This window comes from Gallus gallus, chromosome 4 (assembly GCF_016699485.2).
Source record: "Gallus gallus isolate bGalGal1 chromosome 4, bGalGal1.mat.broiler.GRCg7b, whole genome shotgun sequence".
NCBI lineage: Eukaryota > Metazoa > Chordata > Aves > Galliformes > Phasianidae > Gallus > Gallus gallus.
Window position 1 is genome coordinate 50457580 of NC_052535.1, and position 23388 is coordinate 50480967.

At 41.3% G+C, this 23388-nt stretch overlaps 2 protein-coding genes across 3 annotated transcripts in view; one reads left to right on the forward strand and one right to left on the reverse strand.

Moving 5' to 3' along the window:
• RASSF6 (Ras association domain family member 6) overlaps positions 1–23388 on the reverse strand; it is a 114820-nt gene that overhangs the window by 77445 nt on the left and 13987 nt on the right. The window lies entirely within an intron of this gene.
• Positions 10706–14025, forward strand: LOC422654 (chemokine (C-X-C motif) ligand 1-like). 2 transcript variants are annotated; one of them, XM_046940831.1, is made up of 4 exons: positions 10706–10805; positions 10906–11032; positions 11096–11179; positions 13892–14025. In XM_046940831.1, exons 1-4 carry the CDS (start codon positions 10748–10750, stop codon positions 13917–13919), a joined length of 297 nt encoding a protein of 98 aa, XP_046796787.1. In that variant the 5' UTR covers positions 10706–10747; the 3' UTR covers positions 13920–14025. The 2 variants fall into 2 exon arrangements, with proteins under 2 accessions (XP_046796787.1, XP_420608.2); XM_420608.7 differs by lacking the exon at positions 13892–14025 and adding an exon at positions 11261–12011.

Genomic DNA, 23388 nt, shown 5'->3' on the forward strand with positions numbered 1-23388 from the left:
GGCAAAGCTGAGGGTCTCAAGGATCATTCCCACAATCTAGTTTAGATGTCAGCTAAAGAACTATGGAAGCCTGTTCACTGATTGTGCATTAGAGCTCGTAATCTGCAGTTACCCAACCATCAGCACAAGGACAGAAATGACGAGACCAAGCATATTACAAATGTTAGGTAACGGCACATCTTACATAGGCTGACAATCTGAAAGGTTTCTTATTCGTCATCTCCAGTGACAGATACTATGACAGCTTCCACCTGGCTTCTCACCATGCTCTGAGCTGCAAATAGTGACAATTGGGTGTAAAAGACAGAGGAAAAGGGATTTCACAGCAAGATAGGACTGGTGGTAATTCCTTGAGAGCTTCTGGGTTGTGGAAGGAACCTACTCCACTTGAGAAAGTTCTGCTGCTTTCTTTGACCCCATTGGTATGCTACTACAGGCAAGTAGTTAGGAATAAACATACAGCTTCAAGCCTGAAACTAGACCTAAATTAAAAACACTTAAAAAAATTAATTTACCTCAGAAGAACCACCAATGAGAAGGGTATTTCCACTACAAGCAGATATTTTAAGGTCAAATCACCATGAAAGTCCAGAGGAGAAGTTTGATAACTTTCTCTTCATGTTACGCAAGGTTTATTTTGGGGCTATTTTTATTGCAAAACAATGACAGTAGCTGAGAGAAAAAGGGAAGTACTTTGCTGGTCAGCACCATGCTTACTCTGCACTTTCAACAATCAAGAGAGCTCTTTAATTGAATTGCCCGTGTTTCTGAATTTCTTCCACACAGACACTAATGTTGAAAGTTACGAATAGTATCGGCACAGCAACCAAAGCTCAAATCTAACACTTCCTCCACAGAATAACATTGTCTAGCTCGTAGCATTTACTAACATTTTTGTTACTTTTTGCATAGAAAAATAATGTGTTCAAGGTAAATGTTACCTTTCTGCATCAAAAAACCTGGGACAACCTCCCAAAAATTTACCAAGAACATTGTTTGTAAATCTAAATAATATTCACAAATCCAAACGTAATAATGATAATGATGGCAGCTTGGTCCATTGGCACTATTGTGCCAACTGCTTCACCAAACAGCCTGGCACTGACTCTCAAAAAGCTTCCATTGCTGGCATAATCATACCTGGATATCTAGATGGCTAAACAAGTGTCAAGAGTATTTCAGCAAGTTAATGGATTCTAGTTTCATAAAACACATATCTGCATGCCTAGACTTTGGTAGGCTGCTAGAAAATCTCAACAGATCCAAGGAACAGTGAAGCACCTGCCTCTGCAGAATGAAACACAGGTGCAGAGACTAGCATATGCCATTGTTCTTAAGAGCTTATTAAACATCAGTCAGTGAGGATATAAATCACACTTCAGGACAGCTGGAGTTTGGGCTTCACCCAGCACCACAATGTAATGAAGCCAGTATACAATGGCTGCACATGAAATATGAGTAAAACCTACATACTTCTACTTCCTTACTCCTGCCATATCAGAACAACTGTTCAGTATATTTGCAAGCAGAACAGCAGAGTGAAAATTTAATTTCCACCTATTTGTGCTGTGTGGAATTTGGGAGATGTCTGAAGACATGAGACTATAACTGGAAGTGAAAGAACTTGCCTAAAAATCTATGTCAAATTGTATTAAAAGGAGTTCAAGGAGTTTTTCACCTTCTCCATATGGATGTGAAGCACAGCCTCCATTTCCCCCATAAGTTCTGGGCCAACATCCTGCCTTCCTTAAGCACTAACTCTTCTTTAAAGCAGTTCAGTTGCTCTTAGGTTGTCTATGCAGGTGTCAGATCTTATTGTGAAAGGCGCTTGCCCAACACAAATAACAGTGAGTGACTTGTCAAGAAGTCTGTCACCCTGAAAGCCTCGTGTTTGAATTATCAATAAGAAATATATATGCAGCAATCTGGGCTTGTGCGTGAATGACTAAGTCAGACACTGACAGCAGTGAACCAGTAATGACACCAATAAAAGCTGACTCGCTACATTTCTGTTGTCAAAATTCTATCAACTCTTCATTTTCTGTTAATTCATCTTCCAGAAATTTAGGACAGGCTGAGTCCCTGTGTCCTCAGGCAATGACTGCAGAGAGCATGACACTGCATTAACCACATTTATCTAGGGCTTAGGAATATAGTTCTCAAGCCTGTTCCTTCTTTCTCCCTCTCCTCTAGGCTTTGTCTGGTATTTCATCTCTGACAGCAGACATTCAGTCTACAAAAGAAAAGCAATTTACATGAGCTGTGAACACAATTTTCACTGAAAGAAAAATGATACTGTAGTTGATTCATACTGAACACTGAAATTTCACCTACTCCTCATTAACATCACAGAAACCACTGTTTTTTACATACCCTAATCTTTCATTGAAATCAGCAAAGGACTACATGGAGTAAGAAATGTGAGACAGTTTGTACACACACGATCTGCTGGCAGCCCAAATCCTACAGAAAAAATTTCCTCACTGAAAAATTCTTATGATACTATTCCTACTTGAAGGAAAGCATGTGAAGAACATGCAAGTGTCTTCTGATACTAAAGTGGCTACTAAAAGAAACAGGATAAATAACAAATGGGTCATGTTAGAACAGTAAGGTCTGTAAGAGTGAGTTCAGCAAAAAGAATTGAGAAGAGTTTGCTTCAAACAATGTGCACCACGAACATGGCCAGAGCACTCCAGCTGGAAAGCGTGCTGATGGAACAGTGGTTCACTAGATGAGGAAGGATTCGAAGAAACTGAAAAACTTCCCTAGAATTCAGTGTCAAATTCAAGTGTATACTTAGGGATAAGCAAACATACTTTTCAGTGTCCTGATCAATTCAATTTTAGGGGAAATTTGGGTATTTAGGAGAAAGCCAAAGGTAAAAATGCTGGATTTCAAGCAGAGCAGAAGTTCCTTTTTTTCTTTTCTTTTTTTTTTTCAGTAGCATATTTTCAAAGACTCCCTCCAGCTTGTTTACATTTCTGCCCTCTGTGTGTACTCCAGACACCAGTACTCATTACCTATTTCAAGAAAGAGAAAATGGTGTGATTGCATTTATTAACATAACTTTTAGCACATACTCTGTGCATATTTCTGTATCTTATATGGAGCAAGGCTATTTGAAGTCAAGAAAAGGCTGGGAGATCTGGAATCTGAAAGAAAAATGAAGTGTATGATAGATGAGATGATGGGGAAAATAGCCATTGATAAGATAATGGAGAAGTAACATCAGTGGTAACCTTACTTCTAAAAAATAAATTATTAATGTTTTTCCTCTAAACATATCTTCTCTAAATTTCCCCCCTTTAACCAGCTGAAAGTAATACCCTTCCCACTTACTGTTTTGTATATTATTTTTCATAATTCACTGAGAATTAGGCAAATTCATCTATTTTATTTTCCATCCTTTCAACTAAGTAGCTGGCACATTTGTTGTTTGGAACAATGTAATAGATTTTACCCCAGACTGCAGATATCCTGAAGAATGAACATGTATGTAGTACTCAAAGTGTATTAAGAAAGTAATCACTCAGATGGCAACTTCATTATCTTCTAGCATGTAACAAAAATACAACTTCTTTTTACCTTAATTGCAACACAGCCAGTGAAAGTAACATAAATTATTATCAGAGTGTGCATGTCACAAGTGAAGTCTTCAAAGATTGTGTGATGATTCCAACAACTCCTCCCATTCTCATGTTCAAATGAGCTTTACCTCAATTGACGTCATAATTTCAACCAAAAGACCACAACTATCCAAAGCTTACCCGCAAGAATTACTCAACTCCAGTGAACCCATCTTAATTGGATTAAAACTGTCTTAAGCTAGGTTTGGGGTCAGAGTATGTGAGTATGTTTTTTTTCCTCTTCTTATTTTCTTTCTTTTTTCTTTTTTTTGGGGGGGAGGTTTGAATAGTTCATTTTTTTTATAAGATTCACATTGGCTTTACTTAGAAATTTTTCAGATGTCATAATTTTTATTCTTTGTTTTGAAACAGCTCACTTGCCTCACTTAACTGAGGGAAATCTTTTCTATCCAGCTTACAGAATAAGTATATTTATATCAATTTATATCCTATTACATTCTATTTTAATTTGGGAAGTAAAAACTTTATCTTAGGCAGCAATGTTCTGAAACACAACATGCCTTTTACTGCACATACATTGCTCCGCTTGAACTGTAAATACTGATTCAGTTTTCAAACTGAAAAAAAAAAAAAACAAAAAAAAACCCTCACTTTTTTCCATCAGTCATTTGATCATGCTCCTTGGAAACCCTCACGTTCTTATGCTCACCACTACAAAGTGTTACCTAGAAAGTATCAGAAAACTGGCAGCGTAAGAGAGTGGCGGCTGTTGCTGCATCTTTTTTCCCATGGTCACACAACAGCAGTGGAACAACTGCCAGCTGTTACAGAGCACATAGCATCACACCTGTACAAGCCACTGGCAAAGCACTAGTCCTGTTCTCAGATGTTAGAGCCAGATTAGCAAGCAGCAGTAGGCAGTATGTGCATATTCAGTATAACTATACCCAAATTAATATGCAAACCACAGAATCGAGATCTGTCCTAGCAATCAAAAAAACCTGCTTGTTTCTGACAGGTGAACAGGGCCTAGCAGTTCACTGCAAGAGATTCTCTACACCTTTTGTGATGTTTTTACATACTACAGGGCAGGAAGTTTGTAAGATTCAGGGCATTTCCAGCTGTTGGTAAGTCCAAAAGGAACTCCTAAAGCCTTTTGGGACTGGTGATGATCTCAAGAGCTTCTTCCTCCTTGGGGAAGGGATGGCAAGTGCTCCCCAGAACAAATTGCTGCCAGTCTCATAATAAAGCCCTTATGTCCTTACATGTCAGGTATAAATTCCCAGGACCACCCAGTCCACCATAGCCCAGGCAGTTCAGGCACTTTTTGAAATGCTTACATGTCTGAGTCAAACAAGACAAGGCCAAAGCGTGACAGTAAGAGCAATCCCATTATAGTTAGCTTCCAAAAGGTAAGTTGCAACTTGAAACTGTGAAACGGAGAAATGATTACTGAAGATATTAATGTGAAAGCCAAGCCTTTATATTTGCTAAGGTAATGTTTGAGTAATATAAACACATACCTTTGCATATCTTACAACTGTGTTTGTTCACTCTCTTATTGCCATCACTGAGAACAGGTAAAGCAGAACCTTTAACTGTTGAGAAAAAAAAAAAGAAAAAAAAAAAAGACCCAACGACCCCAAAGCACTGAAAACAACTGAAGATCCAGGAAGAAAGCTAAGAAAATACTGACCATCATTTGCTATAGGTCATTATTTTAAATGTAAGTGATAGCATATCAAAGAGTATTAAAGAAGAAAGTGCACAGTAGTGTGTGAGGTGTGCCTCAATGCAGTCGACAAAATCGAGTTGTAATCTTTCAAGATATCAATTGAACAATGGGACACTTGCACTTCTTGCATACTGAGCTATTATTTACAAAGGAACATAAACAGGTAACTCTTTAAAACCAGAGAAGAACACAAGGAGAATCAAGGAAATAAAACAGCTGACAAATTCAAAGCAAATATAAAACCTTAATGGCACAAAATCGTAGCAGGATATTGAGATTTGGTTATTCATCTGTGCTCGGGAGTACCAGCATACTACTATAGGAAAAAAAAAAAAAGAGTAATTTACACAATAGGAGATAGCAGCAGCAGTAGTAGTGACTCGATATTTTTCTAACTCTTATGAAGTGGAACAATGTGCATTCCTATAAAAGAGGAAACACTTGACCAGTCAGCAATACCCCTGCCCCTTCTGAGACTGCCTATGTTAAATAGTTTCTAGGTGATATTAAAAAAAACTGACCAAATATTTGTATCTGGGACATCTCCTCCAAACTCCTATCTGTAAAGAGTTAGAAAAAAGCTTCACCTGGTGAAATGAAAGAGACATTGTCTCCTGTTTAATTGTCTTTTAGCTTAACTGGGCCTGCAACCAGTGAATGCATATTTTCACTATAGATACCAAACCAAATACTGATGTGGAAAGGAAAGCAGCCAAGATATGCAACAAAGCAACAGCATCACTTCCTGTGCTTAACAAATTAATGACTGGACAATGTAAAGAAGTCACGTGGCTAGTAATTCTCTGCATGCGTTTCCTTAGGGCTCGCCTAAGGTGGGAAAGCTTTCTATGATACTCATGCTAATAACTTGCCAGAATTTCAGAGTACCTTCACACAGCAGCCCTTATCAAAGTAGCTCAGCAAAGGCTGGTAATCGGAAAGGTAGGACCAGAACTGCAGCTGTACAACCCAACTAGCAAAATCAACTCCTCTTTCCCTTTAGAAAGAGAAATACAAATGCTTTGGTGAGTTCTGTCATACCTAAACTGCCAACACCACTCATGGTAGCTAATTTCATAGAGTCATAGAATGGCAGCATGGTTTTGGTTGGAAAAGACCTTTCATTCCAACTCCTGCTGTGAGCAGCAAGGACACCTTCCAAGAGGTCAGGCTGCTCCAGGCTCCATCCAGCCTGGCCTTGAACTCCTCCAGGGATGGGGCACCCACAGCTACTCTGGCCAAGATGTTTCAGTACCTCACCATCCTCATTGTGAAGAATTTCTTCCTAACATATAATTTAAAGCTGCCCTCTTTTCATTTAAAGCCATTACCTTTTGTCCTATCACTACAATCCCTGATAAAGAGTCTTTCCGCAGCATTCCTACAGGACCCTTTAGGTACTGGAAGGCCATCATACAGTTTCCCTGGCACCTCCTCTTCTCCACACTGAACAACCCCACCTCCCTCAGCCTGCCTTGATTGGAGAGGTGTTCCAACCATCCCAGCATCCTCGTGGCCACCTCTAGACTAGCTCTAACAGCTCTATATACTTCTTGTGCTGGGGGCCCCAGAGCTGAATGCAGTGCTTAAGGGGAGATAAACTTGGCTGCAGCACATTCACACCACCTATAGCCAAAGACTGACAGATCTATAATGAAAGAGATGTGGCCGAAGGCAGGCAAGAATTCAGCTTTCTGAATTCTGGCTGACATGTTTCTCTTCCCTGTCTTTGCCATACCTACAAAAGGAAGTATGCCAAAGGTAGTAAGGCAGCAGCACAGAAAAGCAGAATCAAAGAAAGCTCATCTGTAGTTCAGTGCTTTTGCTGCTGTTATTTGGACTGAAAAGAGCCTACCCATGTTCACATGGAAGGTAGCTAAATGTGAGCTGGAAGTCTAAAAGTACAAAAAAGCACTGCTCATGCAGATGGTCTTGGCTTCTGAAATGCTCCTAGAGATACCCACTTCACATGCACAGGGCATGTTTTGCATGAGTATTGACTCACAGGATTCAAGCTTTGTGCTGTCTACTGCATCTCAGCACGTTCATGACCTCTGACTACTGCACGTTTCAGCACATGACTCTCCGAGAGAGCCAACTGCTGAATTTCACTCTACATCCAAAATAGCCTCATGCTTCAGATCCCTGGGGACTTCTGGAATTTCCCCAGCAGTAATCACTGTAGAATGAGCTTGATAGTTCAGATTTTGTGAACAGTCATCCAAGCATAAATGTCACGTAAATTGTCCTTACTCATGTGTTCTGTCCAAGGAAAACACGTAACCTAACTGTGACAATTTCTTACTCAACAGAGCTGAACCCTCTGATGAAAGCTTCAATGACCTGAGCTGGCCAACCTGTGCATCATCCTGTGTATTGCCTCAGTGTGCTACAGCCAGGCAAATCCTTCTTCCTGGTAATGCAGCGTAAGCCTCAGTTCATTGCAAATGCTGAGCTTAGAAGAAAACTAGTTATGGACACATACAAGTATGCAAAGGTAGAAAAGGGCTCTTGATTCCTGTATATGAAGGTGGCTTAAATGGATGTACATATGCAAATAAAATCTGCACCCATTAGTACTGCCCCACAGAGAACATAGCACTTCCTTGGGGAGGAGCACTTCCCCAAGGAAGTGCTATGTTCTCTGTGGGGCAGTACTATGGGGCAGACATAGTGCAATCCTCATGGCGTTGCAGCATGGAGAAAATGGTGGTTCCACCCCTATGATCTCAAGGGATCCCAGAATTTGTTTCTAACTTTTCTGCTCATTGGTTGCCCCTGAATACATTTAACATTGTCCACACTTAACAGCTGTGTTTCTTATTGTTTTCTTTAGCAATCTCTCCAGATTTTGAGAAAACAATCCTTGCCTTTGCAAGGCTCCAAACTCCTCAGTTGCCACTCTACTGGCTTAAAAACAAAACAAAACAAAAACACTATACAACACTATTTACTGGGATCTACTGATACTATTGTTACTTAAACAAGTCAGGTGGCAAAAACAGCCTGGATGATCACCTCGCCTGAAGCCACAGTTACCCGATGCATCAGATTTATGCTGAACTTCATATAAACCTATAAATTCATATAAACCTTCATATGAACCTATAAATGTCGGGGAAGAATTCATTCTCATTGAAACTAGTAAGTTGAAATAAAAAAAAACAGATGACATCTTATGACTCACAGGAGGTATGAAGTCCAGATTTAAAGCCATCATTTCTTCCAATCTACCAAATGTATTACCTTCTGGACCCCCACACAACCTTTAAGCCCTCTAGAAGACTACAGGTCCTCTTCACGTCCACACTGCTTCTCTTGTAACACCTCAGTTTCTCCTCTTGTCTGTATAAGCCATGTCCCATTTCCCCAACTCTTTTCAATTTCTAATCCAACCTGAACAGCTGGACAAGAGACAGTGCAGGAGGTAGCTAACTCCAAGTGACATGCTGGCTCCAGGCAGGAACATCTGGAACATCTGGACTGGCCAGCTGCCAAGGCAAAGAGCACAGCTGATGCTGCAGATTCTCTCTTAAGGCAGGGCTGCTTTGGCTTGCTCTCCCTCCGTCCACCACTGACTCAACACAAACATGTGTTAACTTGATTGATATCCTTTAGACCTACAGCTCTTAGTCAAATCTTTCTGCAGCTGGGGAAATGACACGAACTTTACAGGAGGGATGAGACTGGGGAAGTAGGGAAATGACAGAGGAGGATAGAAAGGCAGCTTGATCGTGTAATTTCCTTCTAAGACTCAGATACAAGCCAACAGCCTGAAGGATGACATTACCAAATGGCCATTGGAAAGGGGTGCAAATTAGTTATTAGCTACTTCATAGAATCATAGAATGGCTTAGGTTGAAAGAGTGCTCAAAGATCATCTAGTTCCATTATCCCTGCTGTGGGGTTTTCCTGACTGCTAGAGGTAATCACCATCTTTCTGAACTTCTGGTTTCCCATGTAAGACTAAGCAAGGAGCTGGATGAACTGCCTGATCCATTAAGAGGACAAAGTTCAGGACTGAGAGCTTCTGTGTACCACTGGGTAGTTATCTCATTTAGCTCTCACTAGGACTGTTCCCCTGCTACATCTTACCTGTTCTGAGTCCTGAGCTGGGTTTTAATTTTTGGACATTACATCTTCTATTAGGATTATTGCACTGTGATCCTTGCAATTTTAATTTTGCTTTCCATGTTGCCCCCCCCCCTGCCAGTACAGTTTTACCTGAAGTTAATTCCTGCTCAGTCCTATTGCTTTTGAATTACAACAACTACCTGGTTTGTTAATTTTGTTAATTTAACATTTAATGTTAATTTAACATTAATTTAATGTTAATTTAACATTTTAAAATAAATTAATTAATTAAACATAACCTGTGTAGTTCAGTTGCAGGAAGCTAACTCTGTGCTCTGTGCCACTTCTGACAGTCTTCTTATAAGGAAACAATATCGATTTTCTGCTGAATATCAAGTCAAGCCAGTCCAAAATAGTCACTATAGCATATTTGGTCTTAAGCCATTCAAATAATGATTTATGAGCAGATCTCCACAAATCTCACTGAAATCAGTTTCTACCTGATTTTGCATTAGTGCTTAAAGTTTCAGATATATGTTCAACAGCAAATGAACATTTATTAAATAAAAATTAGAAAGTTGCAGGGGGAAGTAGATCCAAGTGCACACCTCCAGATCTTTAATTCTTGCACAGCCATAAATGCATTCTAAATGGAAGCAACAGATGGTATAAAAAATACTGCAAGGTGTGGAACAAAACCCACGGCAGCCTCAATTTGCTTTGCTGAACTCCATTTGTGTTAACAAATACCTATAAAAAAGATAATAAGGACTGGCTGCATGGCTGCACCCCCACTTCAAAAGCAAAAACAACAACAAAAACCCTGCAAAATCATAATTCATATCAAGGCTAATTACAAATGAAAGTGTTTTTACTATAGCTGAAGTAAATCGACGTAAATATAAATCTAGATTCCATCTAATTTTCTTTAAATGCTCACAGAATCACAGAAAACTTTTTTTGTTGTTGCAAAATGCATTGACTGGAATATGCATTTACCATTATGAATACAAAGAAGCAGTGGAGCAGAAAGCTTGCAGAAGAGGAGCTGAGATAGGGAACGGTGAGCATCTCCTCTTTGCAGGCAAAACCGCTGCTGTGCGGGTTCGGAGGGAAGGGCCGGGTGGCCCCGTCGCGTCCCGCAGCACTAAGAGGTGGAACGAGTGCTGAGGACTCCCGACCTCCACCTGCCCGAGAGCGGCCAAAGCGGGTGGAACAACTTCCCCGCCCCGACCCCACTCCGCACCCGGGAAATCCCCAGGCAGCTACGGTACCGAGAGAATAAAAGCAATGGGGACAGCGAGGCGGCACAGCCAGCACGCGGAGTGACCAACTGACAGCCCCAGCCATGAGCCCACGTCTCCTCCTCCCTCTGCTCTTAGCCGCCACCGCCGCGCTCTGCTGGGGTGAGAGCACAAAGGGGTGGGATGCGGGCACAGGTGGGGATACAGGCGGGGTTGCGGCGCAGGGCCCCGCAGCCAGGCTGAGCCACCCTCCCCGTCTCAGGTGCGCCGCCGGCCGGAGAGCTGCGCTGCCGCTGCGTGCGAGCCGTAGCCGAGCGCATCCCGCCGCGGCACTTGGTCCAGGTGGAGCTCATTCCCGAGGGACCGCACTGCGCCGCACCAGAAGTCATGTGAGTTCTCCCTGTCCTTAACCCTCTCTCCCCCGACCCTGACTGACCCCGCTCGCCCCGCAGAGCCACGACGAAACAGGGTCACACGCTGTGCCTCAGCCCTTCGGTGCCATGGGTGAAGCTGCTCGTCGCCAGGTTCCTCAACAGGTACTTAGCGCGGTGCCCCGCCTGCCTCCAGAGCCGTGGCGGCCGGGGCCGTAGCGCTGAGCGCCCGCTCTCTGCTTGCAGCGCTGCACAGCGGAGCTGAGCTCGGCGAGACGCGGCCGGCGCTTGCGGGGCATCCTAACGGAGCACCTTCGTGCTCGGGGGTCTGAGCGCGCGGGTCTGACTGCTGCGACAGGGAAGCACTGCTCTCAAGTTTTGTCCTCGTTTTCTGCCTTGAAAGCCTTGCTTTCAGGGTGTATTGAAGGAGAAGACTTACAGAGATTATCCTGAATTCTGTCAGTGGAAAAGCTTTGCCTGGACTCCAGCATCAGCAAGCCGCTGATGGGGCTCCTCAGACATGTTATGTGTTATTTTGTATGGTGTAATGTCGTAACTTATATGATGGCGTATATGTAGTGGCCATTGCACTGATGAATGTTTTATCGTAGTCCAAATTCCCTTTTGGAACTGTATGTATGCAGTTCTCACGCTCTTCGTATTTCTGTCCAGCAGAAAACTTAACAGGAGGAATCCACTTCTAAATAGTGGTAATTAACTGCTGTCAGGGTGGGACCACCACATGATTTCTATATCTCCGCTAATGGCAATCTTTCCAAATGTCAGACAATGTGCCGTGTATTTTATGTGCGCTTACTGTGTAGAAACATCAGCACACAACAGAATAATTGTAAAAAAGTGCCTGTAAACTAAATGGATTTTTTTTTCTATATGTTGATTGCTATGTATGTTTCCTAATTAAAAAAAAAAATAATAATAATCCTTTGTTAATTACAGTGTTTTGCTTCTCAAAAATAAACATTAGGTATGCCCAGTGTCTGTTCTATGCGTTAACATAAATGAGAGACATCAAATCTCATCATATAATGGCTTGGATAAACTATGTCCATCGACATCTTTCACTGCTCCAAAATTACAATCCTCATCATTCCTTTACTTCAATGGCAGCCCTAGACTGGAGCACGAGACTGAGCCTCTTTCCATTGGTCCCATTTGCAGGGAAATGCATGGCATGGGCTTTCACAGAGCTCAGGCAGCACAACTTATCGCTGATAGACCATTGTAAAGGAAGAACGCTATTCTCACCTTGTTTTTAAATACATCCTATGTGAAAATGCAAAAGTAAGGAGTACACTGTGGGTAAAGCAAGGACAACACTGCCTGTTTCAGCTCTGATTGTTCTGCTGCTAATTTGTTCCTCACATAAAGTCTCTCCTAACTTTCATACTGGTTGTGACAGCTGTTGTGATGGCTTTATTGCATTAATTCACAGCCTCTGTGAAAAACAAAAACAAACAAACAAACAAAAAAAGCCCACCAAAAGCCATGAGCAGGGCTAGATGCTCTTGCGCATGAAAGTGAATTTTTGGGAAAACTGAATTTAAGCCACTTAGAGGAAAGCTTCACAAATCATCTCGTTTCAGCAGCAAATCTACCTACAGATGCAGAATTGGACATGTACAGATATATTCCAGTTTCTTTAGTTTGCAACACCTGGCATTCCCATTCTCAGTTCATGCAGACATCACAGCATGTGTAACTGGTGAGTGTGATTCTGTTGTGGAAGCCTTTTGGAACAAGAACAATCCCTTTGGTTTACATTTGCACAGTCCCTACTCCTGTCCCTGTTTAGTATACACATGCACTGTCTTCTCCATGCATTGGTGAAGGAAAGATTGTGTCAGAAAGCTGGCAGCAGAGGAGAGAAGTGAACTGGTTTGCAAGGCTCATTGCAGGAGTAGAAAGGAGCCATGGCTGTCAACTGCTCCCTCCATGCCTGCTGGACATCCTCTGCCACTGGAATGCTGCCAGCTGGCCAGAGGAGACTGTGAAGGACTAATGAAGGACAGCACAAACAGCTACTGTGATTCTCAACTCCCTTTGACAGTGGCAGCAGCATTTCTGCATTTCTGTTCTTCTCTAAGTATCTTTAGTTCCAAACCCTCAGTGCTAATACATTTCAATAGGTCCTGAATGGCTGAATGTCTTTTTCTCACTGCCTTTGCTACAGGTCTGTAGCTGCCACATCTGTTTGGCGGCATGCAGCCTGGTTTCCTTAGTAAATAAACTCAATCACGTGATGAAACTGCCTTGACTGTTCTTTTTCCCCTGGGGATTTTTGAGTGTTGGCTACTTTCACGGTATTTTCTAGATATTTTCTGAAAGTCTACAGGTAGTGGTAGACATTCTCATCAGAACTTAAGTAAACTAAGCTGTCATGGCATAGTAGAGAACCTACAGCAGGGAGGAAGAGAGAAGTTACAAAGACCTTAATTGTATGAACTTTCTCAGATTGCTTCTGTGCATAATTAGACATCAGAGAATCTAATCCCAAAACTCAAATCCACTAAAAACAAGGTATTATCACTTCTGCTGCTTGTTTGCACAAGTTACCTTAATTAACCATTGCAATAATCCTCAGTCATTGAGAGGAGGGTCAGGACTCTTGTCAAGGAGACTTAGTGCTTTGGAGTCTTCTTTCAATATCCTAAAAAATTTCCCTATCGTCTGTGCAAAGCAGAAGGATGAGCTGTGCAAATTGCATATTTTCCTTATGTTATAACATGTATTTTTATTCTCTTTGTGTCATCAAATAGAGGTCTTGACACACTGACCTCATCAGATAAATTCTTTTCAAGTTACTCCTTCTCCTTGGGCTTTTCTGATTCATACTCCCTTTCTTCTCCCTGCTTACAGGAGGCACCAGGGCATGAGGAGAGCATAGCTATGGCGTCTCACCACGCAAATTGGCAATGGACCAGCCAGTATCTCTTCTCTCTCACTAACAGCTAATGACCAAGTGTGACACCAGGTTGTCTCAATCAGAAAAGGTAAGGGAACCTCCCTGTAGCTGGAAAAAAAAACTGGCCAGGAGGTGGGACCCACTGGTAAAACGCAGCTAATTGCCCAGAGTAACGTAGGTATAATCACTCACTCCCTCAAGTATGATATTAAATTATTTTCCTCAGAACTTTTTTTATTTGAGAGCATATCTGAAAGTGACAGCATGGATTACATATTCATAACTTCAGCTGCCTCCTAGTCATAGCCTTCACTAAAGATTATTTTATTGGTTCCCATACAAAGGACTAGTTGCAGGATATTCTGATTCCTGAGGCAAAAGACACAAGGTGTTGTCTAACACAGACAAAGATAAAGAAAATGGTGCTCACCTAACTTTTTACAACCTCTTTTGCCCAGAGAGTGGTGGTGAATGGAGTTAAATCCAGCTGGTGACCGGTCACGAGTGGTGTTCCCCAGGGGTTGGTGCTGGGGCCTGTACTCTTCAGCATCTTTATTGATGACCTGGATGAGGGCATTGAGTGCACTAAGTTTGCAGATGACACCAAGTTGGCTGGAAGTGTCGATCTGCTTGAGGGTAGCGAGGCCCTACAGAGGGATCTGGATAGGCTTGATAGCTGGGCTGAAGCCAATGGGATGGGATTCAACAAGACCAAATGCCGGGTCCTGCACTTGGGCCACAACAACCTCAGGCAATGCTACAGGCTTGGGGCAGAGTGGCTGGAAGATTGTGTAGAGGAAATGGACCTGGGGGTATTGATTGATGCTAGACTGAACACGAGCCAGCAGTATGCCCAGGTGGCCAAGAAGGCCAATGGCATCCTGGCTTGTATCAGAAATAGTGTGGCCAGCAGGAACAGGGAAGTAATTATCCCCCTGTACTCAGCACTGGTGAGGCCGCACCTTGAGTACTGTGTACAGTGTTGGGCCCCTCACTGTAAGAAAGACATCGAGGCCCTGGAGCATGTCCAGAGAAGGGCTACAAAGTTGGTGAGGGGTCTGGAGCACAGGCCTTACAAGGAGCTGGGATTGTTCAGTCTAGAGAAGAGGAAGCTCAGGGGAGACCTTATTGCTCTCTATAACTACCTGAAGGGAGGTTGTAGTGAGCTGGGGGTCGGCCTCTTCTCTCGGGTGACTAGTGATAGGACTAGAGGGAATGGCTTCAAGCTGCGACAGGGAAGGTTCAGGCTGGACGTTAGGAAATACTACTTCTCTGAAAGGGTGGTCAGGCACTGGAATGGGCTGCCCAGAAAGGTGGGGGAGTCACCGACCCTGCAGGTGTTCAAGGAACGTTTGGGTGTTGTGTTGAGGGACATGGTTTAGTGAGAACCATTGGTGATGGGTGGATGGTTGGACTGGGTGATCCTGTGGGTCTTTTCCAACCTTAGCAATTCTATGATTTTTTTTCTAAAATTGGTTCCTGATAATACCACTTGGAATGTAGGGTTAGCCTTGCACAACTTAAAGAACAGTGGCCAAGCAATACTTCTGAGTGTGAACCCTTTTTTGCACCTTAGTACAACTAAAGTTTCCTCTCACTTTGTTGGTACAGAAGATTTTTGCAATAGGATTTTCCAGAACTCTAGGCTGGGTAAAGGTCAGCTCAGCTAGTGAGGAGTTTGGTATGTCAGAGAATTAAGACATTCTAGCCCATCAAAAATGTTCTTATGAACGTCAAACAAAATGGTTAATCACATCACAGGAAAATGACTGAGCAAGTAAGTTCCTTCATAAGCACTGCAGATGTTATGCATTTGTCAACAAGCCACAGTTGCTGATTGAAGAGTATTTCCTTTTTGGCACTGTGAAGCAATCTAAGAGCTTTTTCACCCTTCTCTGCACCCCTTTCTGCAATGAGTGTCTTATTCCTCAACACATCTCTGACATAATTTTATTGTTAAAAGCTGCTCAGCATTCAGATTTCCCCTTAGAAGTGATGTACCTTAACAGCTTATCTGCTGAATTCATTCTGAATCATGCTATAATTCACATTCAGAACAGCCAGTGGTGAATGAATGTATGTGAATGAAATTCTCCTAGCTGAGGAGCAATAATTGAGCTTGCTTTGAAAAGCTGCACCAGCACAAGGGAGAAGGTGTGAGGAGCAGCAGAACCCATTGTCTAGTTGATTTTATGAACCCTGAGTGGGTTAAACTCCACATCCCATCAACACCTGTCCTCTGGATTTTTGACATGACTGTTCTATAGAAAAAAAAAAAGAGAACCTTCCCAGTTCACAAGTAGCAGAGCTTAACTTGAAGGTAGTTTGTTTCTTTCAAGTCCCTCTTAGTTACTTGTTATGAAATCTCCCATTGGAGACAAGACTGGAAAGCACCTTTCCAGATGTTTGAGAAAGCAAAGGAAAGTAATATTACATACAATCACATTGCTAGAACTGATAGTTTGAGAAAACACGCTGAAGAGATTCTCACTGCATGGGGAGTTTGTCAGTCCTACCTTACTATTTGCATATTTAGTAGTCAAACCAAACTAATCATTCACACTGCTCTAAATTGCATTTATCTCAGCCTATTCCTGGACTTAAATTCCTGCTAAGAGATTTGAACAAGGCTGAAGTATTTACTCTAGTGAAACATGACACAAGACATTGACCACAACCTAATAGAGAAATTATTTTCTTCTATGAGATGGGGCCTTAATGTGTCACCCACAGAGATCTTGTAAGACCTCAGAGACTGCTGCCTTCCATAAATTCTTCAAACAAAGACCAAAATGCTGGCCAGCCCTGATTGTTCTATTCCTTGTCTATTTGAAATGGACCTAAAGTCAGCAATGAAAAGCTGACTTCATCTAAGTTACTGTAAATCTTATCACTGACGTCAGTGCAGTGAGGACGGTACCCAGCAAGCATGTTTCCATTGAAGTCCAAGAGACCTTTGCCCTTAATGCCATCAGAAGGACTGTGTTCAGGTCCAGGCTGCTACAGGGTTGGCACTTTCCAAAGAAGTTTGCACAGAACATTGCTGCAAAAAGAAAAACAAACATCTTCTCGAGAACAATGAGAAGATTCCCCCAAATAAACAACAGCCAGCACATAATACCACATTTATAAACATCCGCAAGATGGGAAATGTTAGCTTACATTTTTTCTGAGGGCCAAATACCTGAAATACAGGGGAAAAAAACATAGAAAACAGTTTATAAAGGCTATATTCTTTACATTTTAAAACTAGCCTGAGTCTCTATTACTCTTTTACATCTTGCACACTTAGCACATCAATTCAGTTTCTAATCAGAATACTTTCATTTTGGAGGAACAGGATTTTTAGCATGAAAATGTCATTCTTTACGTGGGCATCTTGTAAGACAGTTCCACAATAACAGGTAGAGTTGTAGCTGAGGTTTGGTGTTGCGGAACAAGAGCTAGCACCTAGGCTAGTGTTTGATAGCTGGTGCTTGAGCCAGAACCTGTCATTCTTACAGAAAGCTCCTGAGCAAGGCAGAAGGAATTACAGGCTAGTAGAAGCCAGATATTTGTTCTGTTTGGAAGACCAAACACAATGAGAGGCAGGCACTCTGGAGCGAAATATGCATCCCCCGCACTCCTGAGATCTGCCCCTCCTGCTTAGTTTAGCACTTCCTTAACTTCCTGTAGAGGGACCAAAGCAAGAAATATTTCAGACTCCCAAGGCTTACAGGCCTGACATATCTAGGGCCACAAAGCATCAGGCTGTAATGCACAGCAGCAAGGAAAGGAACTGGTAGAGAAGCCCAAGTAAAAAAGTGCATCTTCATACTGTTTGGATCTGATAATTTGCAATGACCAAATCAGTGAGTTCACACACAGCTCCAAGAGGAAGAAAAGTCAGCTCATTAGCAGCAATACAGTCCAAATGGTCAGTGCACAAGGAAATACTTGACAGCTGAATTGTAAGCCCAGAGTTATTTTTAATGGTCTTTGTTCACAGCTTCCCTCTTCCTGAAAATATTTTGCAATTAAGGAGAGAGTAGGTTTGCAGGCTTTCAGACACCACAGTAATAAATCAGTCTGCTTTGTCATCTTCCCTTGCCCAAGCTGAAAAGAATGAGATGCCCATTGCCTAACACCATATTATTTCTTTTGCTGCCTGGACTAAGGAAAAAATGTTATCATAATTATTACATCTTAGAAAAGATTGTGGTGGAAAATTTTCAATCATGCTTCATTGCTCCAAAAAGCTCCAGTAGCAATCCAATAGCTGCCTCCCTGAGCCAGAGAACTGAAATAAGGCAACACACAGTCTCCAAATACTGGGAAGACAGAGTGGGATTGCAGCGACACCACTGAACACAGCTCTGCGCTCAAGAGGTGTTCCCCCAGCAGACTTTAAGGCTTAACATCTTCCTTTTCAGCAAGCGGGACTAGGAATGCTATGCAACCTTTTAAATAATATCCAGGGTTAGTTGCTTTCCAGCTAACAAAATCCACAATGAAATTAGAGCGTGTTTGGCAGAGAAATATGGTTGTTAAAATTAAATTTGAATATATTCCTAAATGCATAGGACATATGATTTTGTCCTCATAGCATCTTACAAACTTAAGAACTTCAAGAAAATGCTCAAATCATGGTGGCTGAAACCAACCCATTCCTGTAGGAGTTCCCACCTCTGGTTCCCTGCCACTAGAGTGTGCCAGGCTGTTCAGTTGCCACCAGCCAGAAACCCACAGGCTGCTGAGTCATGGGCTCGGAGAGGGCAAGTAGTCCACTCACACAAGGCCCAAGTGGAGGTGAGAGCTGGGTTTGAAAAGAGTGCCCATGTCATGACAATAAGATACCCCAACTCGTCCTTGACTTGTGTGAGGAAGTCTGTTTAGTTACTCTACAAGCTTGCCCAAGAAGCAGATTCTCTGCTGGGAAGAGAAAACCCCTGCCAGATTAAATTCAAATCCAGCTGCAGCACAGGGCCAGGGTGATCCAGGACCAGAACACAAAACTTATAGCCTTATTTATACCCTGATTTTACCATCATCACCAGGCACCCTTTAAAAAGAAAAAAAAAAGAAAAAAGAAAAAAAAAGTATATCCTATTTTTTAAAAAAGAGTTAATGTTTAACAATTTGGTATTTATACACAAGGTTGAAAAGAACAATAAATATTCCAACGAGGCTTAGATATTTTCTGCCTGCTTGTATGACATATAGTCACAATCATGTTGAATAAGCCATTTTCCTTATGCCGTTGTAGAGAAGTATATTCATGTGAAAAGGCAGATTTACCATGCAATGACAAACAGGCACACCTGAGATTCAGGCTTTTGCAATGTACCTGGGATGTTCCATACAACAACAACAACAAGAAAAAACCCAACCAACCAAAAACAACCACCAAACACTTGTTGATTTTGAGGCATGGAGTTTAAAGACTTTACTCAGAGATACCGACATGAAGGCAGATTCGCCCTAATGTACCGAACGCCAGTAAATCCCTGTGATCTGCAGGAGCTTGTACTCTGATTTGACTAAGTGGGGCTGTGTGTGACGTAGGTGGGAAGGAGTGACTGCCTGCTGTGGTAATTAATGATGACCGTTTACAAGTAGAAAAATGGTAAATTTGCTTCCATAAAAAGAAATTGGTCATGTTATAGCTGTAAAAAAAAGATCCCTAACATCTTTTAAAGCAAAGAATCTGTGTTTTTTTTTTTAGTGCACATTCTCGGTACAAACAATATATTCAATCACAAGGTACATAATACTTAGTGACAGAAAAATCAATTTCTTTTTGCTCACAGAATTCAACAGGACCTTATCTGAAGACTGGATCATGGGGATAAAAAGGTGTTATGTCTTCCAGAAAAACAGAGAATCCAATTATGCATACTTTCAAGCATTAAAGAGAGAAATTAGGGAACAGGGCAGAACCAGACATATAATTCCATGTAAAAAAAAAAAGTACATATGTATTCATATATAAAAATATGTACTTCTTCCCATCTTCTGTAGCTTTTTTACATGTTTTGAAGTACCCAGATTTCAAAGAACTGGGATGTGATCCAGTTAACTGTGGCAGAAGGGAAGCAGGAAGGACATCTATGTCTGTACACTATAATTAGGTACGGTCCAGAGGAAAACAAGGTTGATAAGAGTTATAGGATGGGAAAAAATGAAGCATAATAGATTTTTTTCAGACTGGAAAAAGGGAATGTGACAAAATTCTGTAATGTTTCAAATAGCGTGCTTAAGGTGAAAGAGTAATTATTGGTTTTTGTTGATACCAATCTAAAAGAAAAACAGGGCAAAAAATTAAGGCAGCAAGTTACAGGTCCAGCAGAAACTAAAGGAACATGTTCTCCTTCCAACAGTTAGCCTGTGGGATTCTTTGCTACATCTATTTGTGGATATTACATTTTTATAGGAATTCCACCATTGCTTAGACAAATTCATGAGGGAAAATCTTATGAGACCTATTCAACAGAAAGGTGCTCTCTCTGGATCAAGTAGATCCTCAGCTTCAAATTCTTGGCATCTGGAAAAATACAGAGGAAGAATAAAAGCATAAAGTATCTTCACGCTTCCTTATTCTTTTCCTAATGAGCTTCACTGGTTACTGTGAGTGTCAAGATATTGTCCAAGAAAGTGTTGTAATTAGATGGTGATTCAGCTGCTCTTCTCTCCTGAGGCTATGAAATGTAACAACATTTATAGGATACTGGTTGACTTGCGTGTGAAGAGCTCAAAAAATCTCCACTGTACACCCAAGGAAATGAGGGAGGCAATGAATTAGAGCAGCTTGTTTCATCAAGTATGCTGAGTCAATCTTACGAGCCTCATACTGCTGATTTCATATCCTAGACTGACCATATGAATAGCAATGTCAGCAGGAAAAAAAGGAAACTATAATTTCCAATGCAGAAGGATGACTTAGAAATTTCACAGCATGATGAAGAAGAAAAACTATAGCATGCACTTCAGTGTGATTTATCTGATTGACAGACACATTATCAGTCCTGAAACAACTTGCTTAATCATTTTTTTTTTCTGGAATAGGTTTTCTGCCATCTTCTGAAGAAATATCAGGAAGGAAAAACTAGAGGAGATGAAATGTTACCCTCAGTAGCACAGAAAACTCTCCCAAAGCCTGTTTCCTACATAACTATCTCATGCAGAACATGACTAATGTTCTTCCAAGCTGGATGAGCAAAAGACAGCTGGATCCAGAATACAAGGGGATACTTTGCCTAACAGAAAATTTCCTTCATGCCTCAGTATTTGAGATTAACACAGCATATCCTCAGAACACTAATAATTCCCTTATTGCTTCAACTACATATTTTCAAGTTGATCTTTGTGGGAAAGACCAAGTTCATCAAACTTTAAGGAGAGTTATCTCTGCCCACATGCAGAGGAGGAGGACTTCCTGAGTATGTTCATAGTTTATACCTCTGTAGCCTCCAGTGAATGAGTACTCAGGACTCGATGGCCTGTCATTCTGTCCTCTGCTCCTCAGAGACAAAGAAGGCTTTTACTTGTCATTCAGACTGCACTGTAGCTGTTGCAAACATAAGAAACCCAATTAATAGTCAGTTCTTATGAATGCAAAAAGGTTCAGGTGTTAAAAGCCTCACAAATAGACTTTCTTCTCTTTTTAGTCAATTGTGAAGTGGCTTTCAAAAATAGTTCTGTCCCTGTGAGCAATATTTCAATTGACAACATTTCAAAACATATTCCTGCTTTTTTTTTTTTTTTTTTTTGTGACTGGGGGCTGTGTGGAATGGGAAAATAACAATCTTTCCTAATGTCAAATCTTTTCAAACAAAATACGGAGGCTGGGGGTTGTTATTTTTTTTCCAAAACACCAAAGATTTTTCAAACAAAACTATGCCAATTTTTTGCTAGTGTCATTTCCCAGTGTGATCAGTTAGTGCATTAGTAAGTGCAACAGATAATTGCTCATCATTATGAATATTCCAACATGGTACAGCAGTACCACGTTTCATCTTCTCTGGGAAGCTTCACCCATCTTGACATAACTATAGGCACGATGTTAACCTCTCAGGAAGTATTTTGTTGATTTGCCAGTGTTTTTTATAACACTGAATATAGAATCACTTATGCTGGAGAAGACTTTCAAGATCATCAAGTCCCACCTTGAATCTACTGAGTCCTACCAGTAACAAACTGTATACAAACTGTTACCGTCTCAGTGCATTTTTTCCATGTTCACATTTTCAGTAATAAAGTTGTTGCTTAGCTGAAACCACCAAAAAGCACATCCAAGTTATGAGATAATATTAGTCCTAAGAAACGTGGCATGGTGAATGAAAGCAATTAGTCAGAGCTCCCTAGCCACTTGCTTATTAAATGGCGACATTAAATAGAGCCAACATAAAAATGAACATTATACCACACACCAAAAGGGACGTTGAGGAGCCTGAAGTGTGGCACCATTCATGTACTGCTGCAGTTCTTTTTACAGAAAGGTAGTTGCAGAGTCTGAATTTTACACTTCTTCCAGCATTCTTGTTCTTGTCCCTAATTCCAAGTTTACGTAAGACTGGGCATCACGCTGAGCACTGCTGTGGGAGCACGCCAAAGGGTGCATAAGACCAGGCTGAGCTCACATTCAAACTGGATTAGTGAAAATCTGTGTTTGCAGATGCTTTATCCTTATTGGTGCTGCACTCTGTGCCACCTATGGATATTTTGAAGCTTTAATAAGACGAGCTGCTACATAATTCTTTCTCAGTGAATTACGTGAGAAACTATTTCATGAAAAAACAGGAGGTAAGTGGTCACTAGAAGACTTTTGCATTCAAAAGGCTTATGCAATCACTGAAAAGGTAGTAAATTCTCTGCAGAAGAAAGAGGTCAGTATTCTGAAATGGATCCAGATAACAAGAATGCAAGCAAACTTTCTAGAAGAAAAGTCTTTGCATACATCTTTAGATTGAAATCCCAGCAAAGTTAATTGCAGCCTTTTTACCCTCAATGGACTTCATGTGAGGCCTCTAATTCCTAGGTTGCTCTACTGCCCAGTTACACGTTACTTTACAGCTCAGATAATACAGGTTACATAGAGAGAGCTGATATGATAGTTTCTTAGAAAAGCCAAACAGGAGATTAATGGAGACAACTGATTCAAAGCAGCCAGACAAGTTTAGAGTAAAAGGAAGAGAAAGAAGGATGAGGAACAAAAAGGATATTTGGAAAAGAATGAAACAGTAAAGATTCCTTAGAGGGCGTGGAGTTTTCCTGCTCCTGTCTACACTGGCCTGACTCATTAGAGCATTAGTATTTGTGCTCTAAATTATTATCCATGTCATCATGTCAGAAGGAAGGGTGCCATTCTGATGCCAGATGTAGGAAATTATATGGGAAGTGCTGATTCACCGCAAGAAAAACAGCATACTCCTATGAACTCACCTCTGAGGCTTGGGACACACTAAATAAAAAT